At 47.9% G+C, this 17,106-nt stretch overlaps 9 protein-coding genes across 9 annotated transcripts; 1 reads left to right on the top strand and 8 right to left on the bottom strand.

Annotated features, from left to right (window-relative positions):
* Positions 1-1,040: 1,040 nt before the first annotated feature.
* On the bottom strand, positions 1,041-1,469 carry TbgDal_XI15410 (hypothetical protein, conserved; the record flags this gene model as incomplete). The annotated part of the gene is made up of 1 exon (XM_011782384.1): positions 1,041-1,469. One exon carries the CDS (start codon positions 1,467-1,469, stop codon positions 1,041-1,043), a length of 429 nt encoding a protein of 142 aa, XP_011780686.1.
* Positions 1,470-2,169: 700 nt separating this feature from the next.
* TbgDal_XI15400 (profilin, putative) lies at positions 2,170-2,622 on the bottom strand (the record flags this gene model as incomplete). The annotated part of the gene is made up of 1 exon (XM_011782383.1): positions 2,170-2,622. The coding sequence occupies one exon, from the start codon at positions 2,620-2,622 to the stop codon at positions 2,170-2,172; it is 453 nt and encodes a 150-aa protein (XP_011780685.1).
* A 509-nt stretch (positions 2,623-3,131) lies between these two features.
* Positions 3,132-4,205, bottom strand: TbgDal_XI15390 (hypothetical protein, conserved; the record flags this gene model as incomplete). The annotated part of the gene is made up of 1 exon (XM_011782382.1): positions 3,132-4,205. The coding sequence occupies one exon, from the start codon at positions 4,203-4,205 to the stop codon at positions 3,132-3,134; it is 1,074 nt and encodes a 357-aa protein (XP_011780684.1).
* Positions 4,206-4,468: 263 nt separating this feature from the next.
* Positions 4,469-5,254, bottom strand: TbgDal_XI15380 (hypothetical protein, conserved; the record flags this gene model as incomplete). Its single annotated transcript, XM_011782381.1, has 1 exon — positions 4,469-5,254. One exon carries the CDS (start codon positions 5,252-5,254, stop codon positions 4,469-4,471), a length of 786 nt encoding a protein of 261 aa, XP_011780683.1.
* A 304-nt stretch (positions 5,255-5,558) lies between these two features.
* Positions 5,559-6,155, bottom strand: TbgDal_XI15370 (ras-related rab-4, putative; the record flags this gene model as incomplete). The annotated part of the gene is made up of 1 exon (XM_011782380.1): positions 5,559-6,155. The coding sequence occupies one exon, from the start codon at positions 6,153-6,155 to the stop codon at positions 5,559-5,561; it is 597 nt and encodes a 198-aa protein (XP_011780682.1).
* A 97-nt stretch (positions 6,156-6,252) lies between these two features.
* TbgDal_XI15360 (hypothetical protein, unlikely) lies at positions 6,253-6,561 on the bottom strand (the record flags this gene model as incomplete). Its single annotated transcript, XM_011782379.1, has 1 exon — positions 6,253-6,561. One exon carries the CDS (start codon positions 6,559-6,561, stop codon positions 6,253-6,255), a length of 309 nt encoding a protein of 102 aa, XP_011780681.1.
* A 1,007-nt stretch (positions 6,562-7,568) lies between these two features.
* Positions 7,569-7,976, top strand: TbgDal_XI15350 (hypothetical protein, unlikely; the record flags this gene model as incomplete). The annotated part of the gene is made up of 1 exon (XM_011782378.1): positions 7,569-7,976. The coding sequence occupies one exon, from the start codon at positions 7,569-7,571 to the stop codon at positions 7,974-7,976; it is 408 nt and encodes a 135-aa protein (XP_011780680.1).
* Positions 7,977-8,053: 77 nt separating this feature from the next.
* Positions 8,054-8,401, bottom strand: TbgDal_XI15340 (hypothetical protein, unlikely; the record flags this gene model as incomplete). Its single annotated transcript, XM_011782377.1, has 1 exon — positions 8,054-8,401. One exon carries the CDS (start codon positions 8,399-8,401, stop codon positions 8,054-8,056), a length of 348 nt encoding a protein of 115 aa, XP_011780679.1.
* A 3,460-nt stretch (positions 8,402-11,861) lies between these two features.
* TbgDal_XI15330 (receptor-type adenylate cyclase GRESAG 4,putative) lies at positions 11,862-15,506 on the bottom strand (the record flags this gene model as incomplete). Its single annotated transcript, XM_011782376.1, has 1 exon — positions 11,862-15,506. One exon carries the CDS (start codon positions 15,504-15,506, stop codon positions 11,862-11,864), a length of 3,645 nt encoding a protein of 1,214 aa, XP_011780678.1.
* Positions 15,507-17,106: the final 1,600 nt, after the last annotated feature.

Genomic DNA, 17,106 nt, shown 5'->3' with positions numbered 1-17,106 from the left:
TCGGTAAAAAAAAAAAAATACATGTATTATAATAATATAACTATCCCACCAATCCGTCCATCATCCCTATCCACATTAGATAAGCATCCACCAAAAATCCTAACCCCACAAAGTTTAGCCAAAGGGCTTTATTCTGTTCCACATGGTGTATGACCGCTCAGGTCGTATGAGGCATATTCAAATAAGCTGCAGTGAGAAAAAGAAACCATTCTGCTGCCAAACATCCCATAAATTCCAGAAACTAAACAATATTTACCACAGACAGAAAATCTTGTTCCTTTCTTTTTTTTTTACGCCGTTGAGAGACTTCACCGCCCGAAAGCAAGCAGTTGGTAAACACTCAAAGGGCAAGATGAATTACGGTAATGCATCACAATAGAACACAACAGGTACTACTACCCCGAGCCGGCGCCTAAAAGAACACGGGCGCAGCTCATGTGGACGGGAAGAGAGACAATTGGTAGGTGTACACAAGACTGTCTTTATAAAATATCTACAACGATATCGGAAATACTTCCACACTAGGTGTCACACAGATATACGAAGGGGAAGTCGGTAACGGTGGAAAACGTCAAAAAGGGGACCAGCTCACGCACCTGCTCATCATCTCCAAAACTGCAACGGTATATATTGTCAGATCCCCTGCGCAGCAATGATCAAAATCGAAGTGGAAAAACGAAAGTGGGAAACAGAGAATGAGAGAATTGTCAACCCGCTTTGTCACATTAAACGCAACGGCATCACCGCGGATGGCGCATCAGACATGGTAATCCCCTATTGACAATGAGGCGAAATATGAATGATGGAGAATGCTCGCGTGTGCATTCCTTGCTTTCACCCCTTGAGAACAAAAATGGCAGGTATGTAGAAATGTTACCAATCATGAAACGCGATCGCGATTGAGAAAACACGAAGTGACAACAGAGAAAAAGCGTATCAACGAACGACAGCGAACGTCTTTTCACTACGGTAGGCACCTCTACCGCATGACCCACATACCCTGAATAAAATACGCGCGACCATGGAGCGGAGGGAGACACTCACAACAGCTTCCGACGTCCCCGCTTAAGTGAAAGCCGGATCTTCCTCCGGCGGCCGGCATTGATTTTCCATGATCTCCCCGCAAAGGATTGAAACGACCTTATTTGCGTGAAGGGCACACCTTCTGGGAATTGGGGAGTTGAGGGTCCCTTCTTCACACGCTTCAGATCCAAGGACCACTGCCTGTCAAACCATGGGTGTCTTCGCTTCCATACTAACGGCTTTCGACGTCCACGCTGGGCGGGCTGTCCTGTTCCACATGACAGCGCCTCTGGTTTCGGTGCATCAATGAGCAGTGTCGGCATTCTCTTCTCCTCCCCCCAGGGTGCAGAGCGTTTCCCGAGGGAAAGGGTGTATGTTGACTGGACTGTGAAGGAAGTGTACTTCGCTTGGGGAAGCAGGCATCGAGAGATATTTCTCCATAACATCTTCCCTAATCACCTAAAATGGACTCCCACCACAGTCGCACCTCGTTCTCCAGAGTTAGAGTGGCAACGAAGCATTACAGCGCACCAATACAGTGTACTATCCGGTGAACAGTGGTTAAGCACGAGTTTGGAGACAATAATGAGGGTAGAGCAACCAGAGGCCGAAGTAAATGGGAGAAGGGAGAAGGCGCTAAGGGGGATGAAAAGCAGGGGGGGCGTAAGTGAAAGAGATGTCTCACCATGAACGAAGGTGATACAAATGTAAGTTCTCTGCGAGCACGAACCGGCAAGCCCAATGAAGGGTTAATAATCACATCTGGCAACGAGTATTACGTATGTAAGCCAGGGAACACCGCAAGCAGTGGGTCATCGTGAGTGGGATGCAGTTGGCACATACCAGCTGGTTGCAGGCAAGACACAACCTAGAACATCCAGGGCACATCAGCCGCCCGCAGGAGCAAACGTAACCGCCCCGGCATAAGTGCATTACAGCTCCCTGAAAAAGGCTTTTTAAAAAAAGAAAAAAGAAAGGCAAAAGAAGCGAGAAGTAAACATATAATATAATACAAGCGAAGAACCATACGAGAGCATGTATTTAAACTTGAGGTGCACCGAGCAACTAAAAGTGGCGAATATGAATTTTCTAATTGATAGGTTCGAATAAAAAGAAAGCGAAGCAACACTATTATGGAACCAGACTTCAGTAGTCCAAGCTAATCAAATACTCCGCAATTCTCTTTACTGTCGTGTTGCAGTCTGCCGGATTGACAGCCACATATGTAGCTTCGGTCTTCTGGAGATCCTGCTGCAAGGCTGATGCATCACCAGGGTTGCCGTAAACAGCAATAATAGCAGTTTGTTTGGAAGTGTATATGCAACCCCCTGCGGCTCCTTTCTTAAAGAATATGTACTTCATCTGACCTTCGGATCCTGACTGAAGACCGAAGAACTTGACACCACAGATGGTTACACCGGAACTTTGTACGAGCGAGAAATTCTCCAGACACTTGAGAATGTGTGTCACCTCCTCAGGCTGCGGCACATATGTTCCTCCATATGCCCAGTAACTCCCATCAGCAAGACCAACGATCGCTGCGCTGTGCATGAAACCACTGCCAACAAGGCTGTCGTCGACGTAGGACTGCCACGACATTTATTTCCGGTTAGTAAAACCTTCCCTTAAGTTAGGCAAACTTCACTTTTTGTGGGCTCTCTTTCTTTAATGGAAAAGGTGAATAAGAAACGATAAAACATACACATGTGCTCCGTAGCAAATTCGGTAAGAAGCAAATAATAATAATAATAACGTAATATACACTTGATCACATATTGGGAAGACCCTCTTTCCTCTCAACACGAGGGACCAGCGGGACAGAAAGACATATCCTTCTGGACAAACAAAGTAAAGGTAAGCAACATTTAGAAAAAGATAAATCGTGAACATGAATGAAGCGCTCAACCAGCTTCCCAATAGCTTCCAGCAGACAAAAAAGGGAGAAACCTCTGAATGTGGTGGAGTAAAATTAAATACCTACGTACCAAATACATATATATAGGTACATACAACGTAGCAGTCCAAGGATTAAGACAACATAGAAAGCACAAAACAATTAACTGAAGATCTAGCGCGACACATTACCAGCCAAATTTTTGGCACGCAACCTAAAGAACCCATTGCTGGATGATAACACCTAAGCCAAGAACAAACGAGATGCATCCCACAACAAGAAATGTGATGCCCATTTCATGATTCTTCTCTCCGAACCACGATCGCGTTGTCAGAACCACGTATTTCTCCCCTTTGAACGAGTAAACGTCAAAATTTTCCACGATTTCTACTTTGTAGTCGCCCTGCTCCAAGTCCTTTTCGATGATGCGATACATCTTTGTCACCTCTGACGTATAGCCCAGCGACGCCCAGACTATGAAATCTTCATCTCTTACGGAGGGTATTCGATGTCCAGGCTCGCCGTAGTAATATCCTTCTTTCCTGTAAGGATCATCAGAGGAACTTTTGCCTTTACTCGACCAAATACCCTCATCTTCGGGTTCTTTCGCGCTACGAAACAGTTTAATGTCACCGTTTGAGGCGATGCCGTTTTTCCTGCAAGAATGGCCCACCGAACTCTTGCCATCAGCATCAAATGCAGATCCATCGCAAATTAGTTCAGAATCGTTGAGTGTGCTCGTGGCATTCCCCTTGTACAGCTTAAACGAGTCATTAAATAGGCTCCACGCTATTGACCCACACGGAAAGTACACATTGCCTGTTTCAGCAGCCTTGTGCACCTCGCCAGGATACCTGAACGGCTCGCAGTCCTGAGAAACTGAGCGAGGGTTGTACAGCAGCTGGTTATAGTCCTGTGAGGACCTGTATCTCCGATAATTTTGAAAAAACCCAGTCACACGGTATTGCATGTATACAGGCTGACGAACGGTTTCATTTATTTTAAATGATATTACCGTCGTTGCGCCCGTGGAGTAATTTGAACCGTTGAAGGAGAATTTATGTGGATACCTATCCTCAGCATCAACGCGATATGTATACTTATTTACTCCCCCGTAACTCACGCTAACTTCAAGAAGAGAGTCGCTCTCCTTTATGATAAGGACGCCAACGGGTACAAACGCCGCTGAAAGCAGCAGTAAAATCGGTGCGACGATCCAACCTGAATGGTACGGATATACGGTAAACATCCCCTCATCAAGACGTCGGACTATGCCACTTGTGGACATTGCTTAGCTTTCAAGGCAACTGCACAACAGAGATACCACCCCTTCCGCTACTTCCTGTTAACTCTCAAACGAGAAGAAACCCTCTGTGAGAAAAAAGAAAGGGAATACCTAATCAAATGAAAAAACACATTGTGAGAAGACACTTACAATACGTAAACTTCACTGTCAACCGGGGGCCGAATGCCGTTAGTCGGTAATAGCAGTAGTGTACATCCAATCAAATACATATCTTGGCAGTCACAACTAGAAGTGGGTAGGGGGGATCAGCTTTGCTTTGCCTTTACGTAAGTCACAGTCTCTCCTTCAACCACTTTACGTATTATCCCACCGGAGAAGTAGGCTGTTTTTTCGCACCTAGGAAGAATGCCACGTACTATGGGCCTTTGCTTAGTTTTTACACAACGTTCATATATGTCCGTTAAAAAATTGACAAAATCATTCGTATCCCTTGTTCTGGTCCAGTTATCAGCCAGCTCAAGCATAGAAACAGCGAAGAATTCAAAAGTCACTCCATTGTTTCCTCTCTCATCATAGGCATAGTCTTCTGATATGGCGGTTGAAGTAGATGTGACTACGCTGACGTCGTCTATATTTAATAAATACGAGTAAAGTTTGTAATGAAAGGCTTTATATCCATCCTCTTTAACAACCTCATGCGCAACGCCGCCTAAACCATTCCAAAGCACCTCTATACGCATCATAACATCAATATTGAGCGAGACCTTACGCCGTAGCTTGTCCACAACATCTGCCGTTAGCATCGAATCGAACATCAGTGAAATCCGCATCCACTTCTTCTCTTCATCGCGAGACTCCGTCAACGCACCTAAGAGCAACTCAACACGTTTGCTTTTTTTATGCCCGCCTGAATCCACCATATCATTAACAACAGCGATATAAGGGTGTCGAATACTCGAAAGTGTGCGGTGCGAGAAGCTAAACAACCGCGGACTCCACACAAACACCCTTTCGGCGAGATTTTCAACCGTCCAGCTTTCACTACCTCTCGACCTACCTCTAGCCAGTACAAAGCTCCTCCGTGAAATCATGTACACAGCCCTACGACAATCCGAAGAATCAAAATGCTACAAACGAATATAGCAAAAAAAAAGTAATTAAGGTGAATGTTTGAGATAATTTCCCTCTTTTCTCTTTGTTGATACCGGTAGAAGAATGTATATATGTATATATGCACGTGCATCTGGAATATATATATATATTATCAACAATGGAAACGTCAGAATGCACTAAACAACTGCGGCATACGGAAAACAAAATAGCACGAACAAAAAGTGAATAATCATAAGAATGGAGGTTCTACGGTAGAGCAAAAAGGATTTTGAATCCAAATACCTAACAAGCACACGAAAACCGTTTCGGACCATCATACAAAGTTTCTGCATGCCCATTTTCCCCGTCGTTGTCATCGGTGCCCAAACTCAAACCAGTTTTGGCTACTTTTAAAAAAGCATCAGTCACAAACTCGCCGGTGGAAGCAGACGTCTCAAAATGGAGTAGTTTGTTCTCTAGGGCAAACAAAGAAGCCTCGTTATGTTGAACGGCTCTATTTTTTGACATGTCACTCTTGTTTCCAATCAGCATGACAACTACATCCGGTCCTGCAAGTTGCCGAACGTCGTTCAGCCACTGTGGAACACTTTCATAGGAGGTGCGTTCTGTAATGTCATACACAATGAGGCAGCCAACTGCTCCCCTGTAATAACTTCTTGTAACTGATTTGTACCTTTCTTGACCGGCTGTATCCCATATTTGCAATTTGATCCTACGTCCTGATAACTCAATAATCTTTGATCCAAACTCAACACCAATAGTTTGCGCTCGTTCCTCTGAAAATGTGTCCTCAACAAAGCGGTGTAAAAGAGACGATTTACCTGTGCCGCTATCTCCAACAACAATTAACTTCATTAACTGTTGATATCTCTCTGACATGGTTGAACTACTCCGAGAACTCTAAATGGGTGGAAACAGTGAAAAAGTTAATAAAACGAATGAAATGTTGGTAAGAAAAAAGTAATAACTAACTGCTTCACATTGTGCTCTCCCCGCGGAACATTCTTTGGTAAGAAAAAATCCTTAATGCGGAAAAGGGTTTTGGGGCGCCGGCACTGCGGTCATCAAATTTTATGCAACGCCTTGGCTGATAAACCGTGTCGTCCAGAATGTAAATAGAAACAATGCGGAACAGAAACTTAGAGAATGTATACGAAAACAACCTAATACGCTCGACGTACACAGAAATGAGGTGCAGGCACAGGGGGGAAGGTAAAAAAAAAAAAAAATCAAGTTGCCCCCAAAATGTGTACATTCTCCCACATAACCTCGTTCCTAAACACATATATGGTAGGTCCCTTCTCGTATGTCATAAACGCAATACATGGAACCACGATGCTACGCCGCACTGTACATAATTCCCCATAAATTCCCTCATGAGAGGGCCTTTCTATACCCTTCCGTCTTCCCCTCAGACCAAAGGGCAACACCGTGTTATCGGCGCATTGTGGGAGCAAGAATTTCTAAAAAAAAAAAATGGAAAGCGCATCTAAATATTGCACGCAAGGTACAGAGTGAAATGGTAACAAAAAGTACTTGCATCCTTCCTCCGAGGGGACAATAGTTGGCATACTGATTACTGTCCGAAAATATAGTAACGCAAAACTTAAATTTGTGTTTGACCCACAAAAAAATGTATATATGGTTCGAACGTTTTCTTTGAAACTATCAGCTAAATGCGTCTTTTATTCACCCGCGACCCCCGTCACGGAGTGCCATCCCTCTGCACGTACACCGAGGTGGTGGAAACCACACATGCACTGACTCAAAATAGCTAAAGCACTGCCGTGCAACCGATGCGGACCTTTTGAAAAGAAAAGCAATGTTCGAACAATCGCAATAGGTAAGAGCTAAATCATACAACGACACTTTGGGGGGGGTGCCTTGTCTGCTGCCAGGGCGATGGTACCCGGGCAAGCGACCAAGAAAGCAGGTCAACCAATGCGTCAACGAGCGGTGCCGGACTAAAACAGAGCAACAAGTGGTGGTTTCTAATGAATAATTTTAAGGGGCACAAAAAGGAGGGAAGTCGTGCTAACTGACACATCTAGTGAGCGAACTAGAACTGTAAACGATTCAAACTTGACAGTAGGTCGCACAGAACATTCAAGAAACATACCCAACCCTCCGCGTATTTCACTGAGAGTGCATTTGCTGTCACATGTGCGAAGATCCCTGCAAAAATGCCTGTGGCCGCAGACGCCGGGGTGCTGCTCCATCACCGAAGATACGCAAGCAGTGGCGGAAAAAGGGGGTGATACCGCCTGATCAAGTACGTTCTCACAAAACCTGATGTGGACCCCAACCTGGCCACCAGAGGCATTAAAGAAGTGGCGAACCACCTCCCCAATGGCCACGAAAGATGTCCCCCGCGTACCGTTTTCCAAAATATCGTGGAGCCTTTGTCTTCAGGGTGGATGCCGGAAAACAGTCACTCTCGTCCGCCCATCCCGGAAACACACGTATGACCAACCTGCCCTGTCCATAGCGGAAGTGCACACCAAAGTCGGGCGGTGTCCAGTAACCACTGAGTGCGCGCATGTGACCACGCCGCGACCAAAGGCGGCGCCGACTCAGTTGCCAACCCCGCGGGCCCTGGTTGCCTCCCAGCGTTTCAAACAAATGACAGCTGCAGCGCCCTCACCAGACGAGAAGCGGATGTCCGCATCACCCCAAGAGGGGCGCGCACCACTGGACTAATACCCAATTCAGCCCGCACCCGCCAGCTCATGACGGGGGAATCCACCCCCAAAGCGGCATGAGGGCTCAGTGCATCGTCACGAACAAAGCTGAGCATCTCCACGCGTCCAAGTCCTTTCCAATGGGGCGGGCGGACGGTTATCAGTTACTACGGAAAGGGGAGGCGGCAACGACCTTGCGCCCCCTCGGCTGAAAAGGGTGTGTCCGCATTGGCTCCTGTGGCCGAAACCGCCCCTGAGGTCGCACAGCTCCGTTGAAATAACGCAAATTAGGCTACGTGCACATCGCGACGCCGATTTAGACGAGAATAGTTCTTGCAGCCGAAAGAATCGCGTTGGAATACCCCCTCTCTTTTGTGGAGGGGGTAATCCACATTCTAGGGAAACCACACCAGCACAGTGAATAAGCAGACCGCAAAATGACATCTAGATTCCGGAACATCGGAAAAGCGCACTCTTTCAAGCGCTTACGGGCGCCGATACAGGATCAGGGACAATACGGGCGTAACAAACGACCCACGAAGAGAAAAGCATAAGGGGATATCGGCTAAACTAATGCACAACCAAGGGATGCAAATTTACATTTGCCCCTACACACTTACCGCAACTGGAAACAACAAAAAATCGAGCGCAAACGGGCCCCACCGCCAGGAGTGGCCACGACCAGAGAACGTTGGGTAAGAGGCTGAATCTCAAAACTGAATTCAATCACCGATCGCAATTGAATCACAACCGAAACAGGCATCGACGCGAATGCTAAAGTTAATTACTGTGGCCACCGCACGGCATTAGTCGCGTGGGATAAAAGTGACAACATTTTAACGGTAAACCTACGTGTAGGAGCAAAAGAAAATGCCGAAATGTTCTCCGAGAAAAGTGGATGAGGTGAGTAAACCCGTATTATTTTTTTTTTAGCGAAAATGGAACCGAACGAGAAAAGATAACTAAAGGCAACATGCGTGTGCCACATTTCCGGACGTAGGAACTAACAAATCTGAATTATCTATACCCTGTCTTTCTGCGTTAAATGGAAGAAAAAGAGCGGGAAACTTAATAATTTCAACCTTTGTCGTGGCTATCATATCCATCGTTTGCATCGTTGGGGAAAGGGTATTGTTGGTAAATGCGAGTCCTCAAATATATGGAAGTAAATTTACCGACGATAAGGAAAGTGCTGGAAATGACCTTACCCGGCTCTGGTGCGGAGGCGGTGACAGTTGGGTTGGGTGGGCGTTTTAAAAACTCACTCTTTGCGATACTTATCTTAGGTGTGATATGAAAACAAGGATTATAATGGTTATTTTATCTTACCTGACAGTGCGTAAAGGCTTGACCATTCATTCCGCAGGCTCCCAGAAGATAGGGAAAAGGAATGTTAAAAGAGAGGGAAAGGGGGAAAGCTAGCGAAGATACACAAAATTAGAGGTGTGGTTACAGAAACGACCGTCAAATGAAGGAAAACAACACTGGGAGCAGGGATCACAGAACCCGAAAGCTGCGACCTAGTGAATGCGGTGCTTGCAACGAGGCCATCGACCAGTACAGTAGCAGTTGTTAATGCACACCCATTGACAAAGTTAAGAGGACGTGATTCTGGAAATGTGCAGGAAGGGGTTGACAATGACGGCAGAAGCTTCAAGGACGAAACAACCAAGCATGAGGAATTGTGAACCCAAACGGTTTACCCTGGGAGAACCGAAGTTAGCACCAGGCCAATTTATGTACAGTGGCCGTGGTTCCAGGAGAGAATGCTAACTAGGGATGCTTAAGCACCGTATGAAGCGTGCAAAATGCTAGAACAGAGGAGAAGGGACGTTATAATACCAACCCTTCAGCCAAACGAACACGCAACAAAGGCGCATCGTCCCGGCCACTGACCCTATGAGTGCCCTCTGCAAGCTAATGGAAAGGATGATTGTAAGGAACCTGAAGCATCAACTCGACAACTTACTTGAGCCAGAACAGTCAGGGCTCCAAACACTCAACAGCAAATGCCGTGACACAGCTGTTTGGTGAAATATGGTGAAGAAACAAAAAGAAGCGGAGGCATGCAAACTATACAAGAACGTCCGAATCGGCGGATCATGTGTAAATCATCGTGACACTAAGTCAATGCAAAATATAACCCCACCTAACTGGATTGGTGGAACACTCCTTATACAGTTAGCAACACATGGCTAGAAACTATTTCCATGACCTGCGGGGCAACGCGGAGGTCAGTTTTTGGATCAGTACCGTTCATAACCACAGTGAACTCCCTCGACCGAAGGCTAAATCGCATTTCCTGGGTCAGACACAGCTTCGTCACGGGTGGCTCAACTGCCATACGCAAAAACGCGAAAAGACTCCTCCCGCAGGCTGCTCTACGTCATGGGGTTGATATTATAGCCGTGCGGGGTTGCAGGCGTTTCACGCAGCTCAGTGGGGAGAAAAAAGAGCCCACAATACGTGCTGAATAGCTTAGTGACCCTCGGACCTTGAGAATCGGCCCCGCCCGCACCAGTGAAGACATCAATACGAAGGCACTGCGTGTCATCACACAATTATGAGTGGGGCTCTCCACAAGCATTGTCGACAGGATGGGGGATGCGTTCACTACTTCGCCGAGGAAAAAACTGACTGGTGGGCAACGAGGTTTCTCTTGGGGTACGAATACTTACGTTGCCTCGTATTAAAAACGTTTAAGGCATAAGTGTTCCACAAGGGCCAAGACATAATCGTCCCCAGCAGCTCGGCCGAAACAATGGTGCTTGCGTTGCTTCACTTACTAAACACCATGGGAACTAATACGGGATAATGCACCCTAACATGCAAGATTGGCCGGATACACCACACCCAGTGATAACGTGCACCGATTACGACGGCAGCGTATACACAACTGCCGTTGCCGTGCGACAAACTATAATACAGGTGCCTAAGGAGTGAAGGGAGAAGGCCTGCTGAAACTTAAAGAGGATCAGAGAAACTAGGGGCTGCAGCGCCGCGAAACCGAACAACAAACTTAGCATGGTACACACCCACTTCATATTGCTCGATAGGTTTTGCTTGGTGGATGGGCAGCCGAGAAGCGGGAGAAGAAATTGTAGCGAGGGCGCGGTGGCTCTCGCAGCTGGGCTAGCCCATGTAACATAATAATAGGAGAATTAGTGAAACAAATGTCAAAAATAACGACAACGGCAGGAGGTAAACACGGAAGCTCGAGAAAAACGAAAGTCATAACACTCACTAAAGTCATACGATCGATGTCTTTAAAAAATAACAATGCCCCGAGATATGAGCGGTGCATGGAAGGTACGCGGCGATACGCCCCAACACACGAAAGTGTTTGGTACCAAGAAGGAGTGTTCCCTGCGATAACACGTTTGACACAGAGTTAGGCATGCAATCTTTGCACGTTAAAGGTGTAAACGCGTATTCACCGCTGGAAGACCAATGACAAAAAAACAAATATATGCAAATAGCACGTGCACAACTTTAGGCTACGATTTATATATATATGCATATAAATAAGGAAAAAGTTGCCGCCGTATGGAGTAAATCGCGTACGCTCAGGAAAAAAAAAAGAAAGAAAGGAAGGAAGAAAAACAAAAAATCACATATTCCACCGGCGCGACAGTCTGCGGTCACGGGTGAAGGTCGAACGCTTATTGCCACTACCGAAGGGGTACGCCACACAGTATACAATCTCACATCCCTGAGCGGCGCAGTGATAAAATTATTAGCGAAAACTGGTTTAAAACAAATCACACGCCGTCACCGTAAGCGTTTTCAAAAGTCTGGGGGAAAAGTAATAGCATTCTATTAACTACACTGCCCTACATCGGTAGGCCCCTAAATGGGCTTACCTCACGATTCCTTCCCCTGTCATTAGTTCGTGGAGTGGTTTTCACCGCTGCGCTTCGGGGTTTCCGGATATGAATATCACCGAATCATTTGTCACAGTGCTCCCCGTCATCGTGGCGTCAGTTGCGGCGGGGTGGTCCACGACGGAGCCAATCTTTGCCCCGATAGACCGCATAATCGCCTCACAGTGTTCTTCACCCCACATGGGCAGAGGTTTTCGCGGTATTGACACGTTCCAGCGCTCACAAATGGGCATAAGCAGTTTTTGGCGCTGAGATGTGCTGAATGCGCGAAGCACAGCCCGCAAAGAAGCAACGACCCACTGAGCTGATTCACTTAGCTCGAACACTGTGGAACCGTGGTCACTGGCGGAAGTGCTAGTCCCGTCCTCCTGCTCGCAACAGGCTTCTCTATCAAAGCGTAGCGGGGCAAAGACACGGCCGGCAATGGCATCCAACTGGTACATCTCCACGGGTTCGGGCACACCGCGGAGCGGAACCAAGCCGAGAGACGTGACACCAAACTCTTGACGCTCAGTTGAGCTAAGCGAAAAGTACGTCCCACGCGTCATCAGCACCTGACCACCATTTGCCACGCTCTCCGTCCGCGCAGCCATATTTGTTGTCTGGCCGTAGTAGTCGTAACCCTTCGTTACCTCATCGCGTCGTATGTCGCACAATCCGGTGTGGATTCCAATACGTACGCGCAGGCCATGCCACAAACGACTGTACACTTCGGAGTCCAGATATGCAGTTGGTGGGTTGTATTCACGGTCCTCTGACCGCCTCTCCCTTTCAGCGTCACGATAAATCTCGTCAAACACGCCTGTTCCCCAATCATGATTCAAGAACGATACTTGGAGCTCCCACACGAGCCGCGCGGCCGGGTACGCACCTTTGCAAGCAATCATGAACGAGTCGCCAACGGTTTTCACCTCGTAGCAGTCGTATTTTTCAATCAAGCGGCGGATTACGCGGTGGTGAGCGGCAACGGCATCGGGCATCAGCTCAGGGTGTGCAGCCCATATAGCGGTGCTGCTTTCAATGTCAGTAAAGATGATCGTGACGGGCTCCATCGGCTCCTTCGGCGCACTGGCGTTGTCACGGGTTCTGTTCATCGTAAAGTATAATAACGCCCCAAGCGCGGCGAGGAGCAACAAGGAGGCGAACACAGCAATGCCAATGCCAGCGATGGCCGCCCCAGTCAATACAACAGCGTCGGGGTCGATGTATTCCATCGATGGTGTTGTGGGATTTTGTAGCAGTGGAACGTCCGATCTCAGTACACGGGCCATCGACCACACGGATATATGCGTGGCTCCATAATTATGGATGCAGTGGTTTCCTTCAATTGGTTTGCCGATATCACAATCATCAGTGTACGGTCCGTACCACATTCCGTCGACAGTAATGAGGCTCTCCTTGAAGAATAAATCCGCCAGTAGTCCAGGGTTCACGTTCTCCATGCGCTCCAAAATTGACTCCATCAACCGTCCAGTGACGAAACCGAGCAACGCCATGGGAGACCACAGTGACCGATCTGGGACGACAGAATTAAGATTATCTACTCGGTCCGTTGGCATTTCGATTTCCGCCCAGTGGGGTAAGTTGGTAGCAAACACGAGGCGATGGGCGGACGCTTTGTTCCTGAATGCCGCTCTCAACTCCTCAAACAGCAACGCTAATTCAGAGAAGATCAAAAACACCCGACTCTCCTCAAAAGTCTCGAGGTGCTCCGCGATCGTCCCCACATCAGACTTGGTGAGGCCGATGACCATTACATCTCCCTCCGTCGGAAGGTAGTCGCCCAATTCATCATCATCATCAAGGATGTCTGCGGGGCTCAAAGGGGCATCAAACGTTAGAAGCGTCTTTCTCAGCAGCTTTGAAATTTCGGAAGCCTCCTTGCTCCGTATGATGGCTTTGACACTCGGGGGCGGATTGCTGTAAAGGTACTCTGCAAGCACATAAAGTTGCTGTTCCATCGTGGGAGAGAGGTAAATAACATTTTTCCTCGGCTTAGTTAGACGGGGAGTAGTTGTTATCGGATCGAAGAAAGTCATACCCTCTATTTCGAGCATGTCGTCGCTGACGACACCAAACACAGCCGACACAATCCTGACACTGAGCAGCTGCTGCAGAATACTGGCGGCGGCGTCTGATGTCGCAAGGAAAGAGTGTAAAAACAGTCTGTCATGCACGGTGAGGTGCCCGTTCCCCACACTAGCAGATGCGCCAACGTCCCAATCCACGTTTGCTCTTAGCGCAACGTCATCGTCCTGCATAAGCAGAAGAAGAGCATTTAAAGGCGCATTAAGTTGCAAAGATTCCCTCGAGCACCGCGACATACCTAAAGTCACATAACCCGCAGTCACTGGCCTTAGCAGGGTCTTACTAACCATTTCCTTCATGTAAACCATACTTCCACCCTGGTTGCAGCGGCAGACAGCACCCTGCCGAATTGCCTCCTCCCCACATTCGTTGCCGTAATCACCGATCACGAGGTCATCTACTACGTAACGACGTTGATAATATAAGGATTCCATAAAAGCTGTGCGGTTGCTCACAACCCTACTGTTGCCCAGTGCCGCAGAAATGACCTCACCAGTCATCCAACCAAGCATCATCATCTCTCCCCCAGTATCATTGGAGAGGCCTCCCGCCCCTGCGTCCTCACTCCCCTCCTCCTCGTTTCCTAGATACCTTTTTGTTTCATCGATAAACCGTTGTACCGCCTTGTACTCTGTGTCGCATGCCAGAGGATTCGTCCCTGAGAAGATCACCTGTCCAGTCCTAAACTCAGCGCCCGTCGCCTCCAATGCTTCGCACCATGTTTTCAGCAAAAAGCTCTGTAACCCTGACTGCGCAAGCAAATGTGAGCGCGATGTCCGATTGTCCTCTGCTACCCGCATGACAAACCATCTACTATCGCGGCCGCGCGGACCAAGCAACAGTATCGCCTGTGGAAGTGCAGCGGCGAATTGCTCCCATTCCGAATCCAAAGAGACCTTATTACCTGCAGAAGAGAAGCCACTTTCTGGGGCGAACACGCAACTTATGTTGTGACCCATCCTCATCATCAGCTTCTCCACGAACTCAAATGATTTCCTGCTGAACGACGTATCTTTCACGTACATCACGCCTACCCGCTGAAGACCCAACACACCAACAGCGTAGCGAACGAGAGCCATCAGCTCGGCATCCGGCCCAACAGTCAAGTAGTAGAGATGAGGATCCCAGCCGTAGCCCTCACTTGAAGTGGCAATAGGGGTAAAGGCGACTAACTCATGCTCTTCCATCGCACCTTTAAATATTTGGATGTTATCGTCGCCCAGCGGACCAAGAACAAGCAATAGTTTGCCTACACTCTGCTGAGCACCCTGCTCGATTGCGACATCTATTGGAGAGTCAGGTGCTGCAGGACGAATAAACTCAACTTTCACTTGCCCCTTGAGCTCCAAACGGCGCGCCATTAATGAAACGTTAAGTCCTTTATCAAATAAAACGGCGTCCTCCACGGGAAATTCAGTGGTGTACATGAGAGATAGGACGTTCACTTGCGTGACCTCCCCATTACCGACAGGCAACGTTAGCGCCAGTAGCAGCAGCAATGGTGCCGTGGCGGCAATGGAATTTCGGCGAAGGGCACTGTCACTGGATATATAACACGAAGCCTTCGTGGTGGTCATCTCCCCGCAAGTATAAATAGCACCACTCGGAAACTCTTTCACTGAGGTACTTTTGTAATCGTTTTCGTTGTTGCCTACGTGTATGTCCTTCAGAAAACAGGTTTGAAACGGAGAGCAGATTACGAACTGAGAGACAAAGCGGTGTTAGGAATGATAAAGCAAAATTTTCCTGTGGCAGTGCGCCGATCGACTGAAGAGGACCGAAGCTCAGGCATCGGTTCATGCTGCGATGCGGAGTCCCGTGTGGGGGCCGCAGCGAGTTAATTACAAAAAGACGGGAGTCCAACACGATTTGCGGCATCTCATTCCTGCTGTCACATGGAAGGGATGACACCACAGGCTACACAAAAGCAAGCATCACGTCCAGTAGGAATACCAAAAGACGAATAAGGCCCCTTATACTGTCACCTACTGAGTCGCGGCCTGGAGAATATAGTTTGGTTGAGAAATGAGCCCCCGCTCCCAACTGAATACTTCTGTGGTCTTCGTGACTGAGTCGCTCATCCCCAGTTTTCGGCATCGCATATTTAGTGTTGTTATGTTACATACAACCCCCATCTCATAAAAGCGGCAACACGAATCCACACGCCGTTTCCTCCCACACACGCGCGCAACACCGAATTGCTGGTTCAGACTCTGCTGTTTCGGTGCGTCTGGAAGTAAGTGGACGTAGCTCGCACGAAGTCAAGATACTCCATTGAATCCTGTAGAAAGCATCTTGTCGCGGCCACTCCAGCTTGTCATAACAGTTCTAATTTCGGCAGTTAACGCATGAAGAAATAGGAATCAGCCCCATGACTACCGAGCGAAAGGATAGCTACCACCTCATAAAGGCGAGGTAACCCCCGTTCCAGAACGTGTGGTATAAGCCTGCATGAAGTGCAGAAAGTAAGCCCCAGTGGCTCCAGGGAACACACCGTCCCTTGGTTAGAGGGTCACAAGAAATTACGCACACTCAAGTTTTCTTGGCTCATTACCTCCATCTGCGCATGGAGAACACGCGCTGTTCCCTCTTCAATCGCCATCCAAGCTCCAACACCTCCCCATGCTGATCAAAGGGATGAGTGACAATGACATCTGAGGCAGAGGAATGTACCCTCAAATGTTATATGAAGCTAGACACCTAACGGATGACAAAATATGTGCAGAGGTAACGTAAGAAAGACCGCTCGCATAGGCTCCCGGAGCATGGGTAGGATTGTCAGAGTTGATGTGATCCAAATAAATTTCCGGTGACGATGCCCCAACGAGATAATCCAGGAAGGTGGCCGTTGGCTGGCACAGACACGCGTCAAAGGCTCCTCCCCGTGGAAAATAACCAGCTTGCGCAGATACAGTACAGCACAGTGGCACCCGGACACGTGCTTCTTCTTTACTCCAATACCCAGTGCTTAGTTCCTAAACACTCAGTTGGTGAAAGGGGAAGATGATACACACGTATCGAAGGGGTATTTAAATTATTACTAGAATTGGCACCGCTAAAAAGGATGGAAAAAAGAGTCTGCGCACTCACCTTTGCGCAATCGTGAATAAAGGTGGTGCGCCCTGGAAACGGTAATATCGAAATGTCAGCTCAAATAAAAAGCAACGGCCACTGTAC

This window comes from Trypanosoma brucei, chromosome 11 (genome assembly GCF_000210295.1).
Source record: "Trypanosoma brucei gambiense DAL972 chromosome 11, complete sequence".
NCBI classification, from domain to species: Eukaryota; Euglenozoa; class Kinetoplastea; order Trypanosomatida; family Trypanosomatidae; genus Trypanosoma; species Trypanosoma brucei.
Note: the sequence above shows the minus strand (reverse complement) of the source record. Positions and strands in the feature narration are given on the sequence as shown.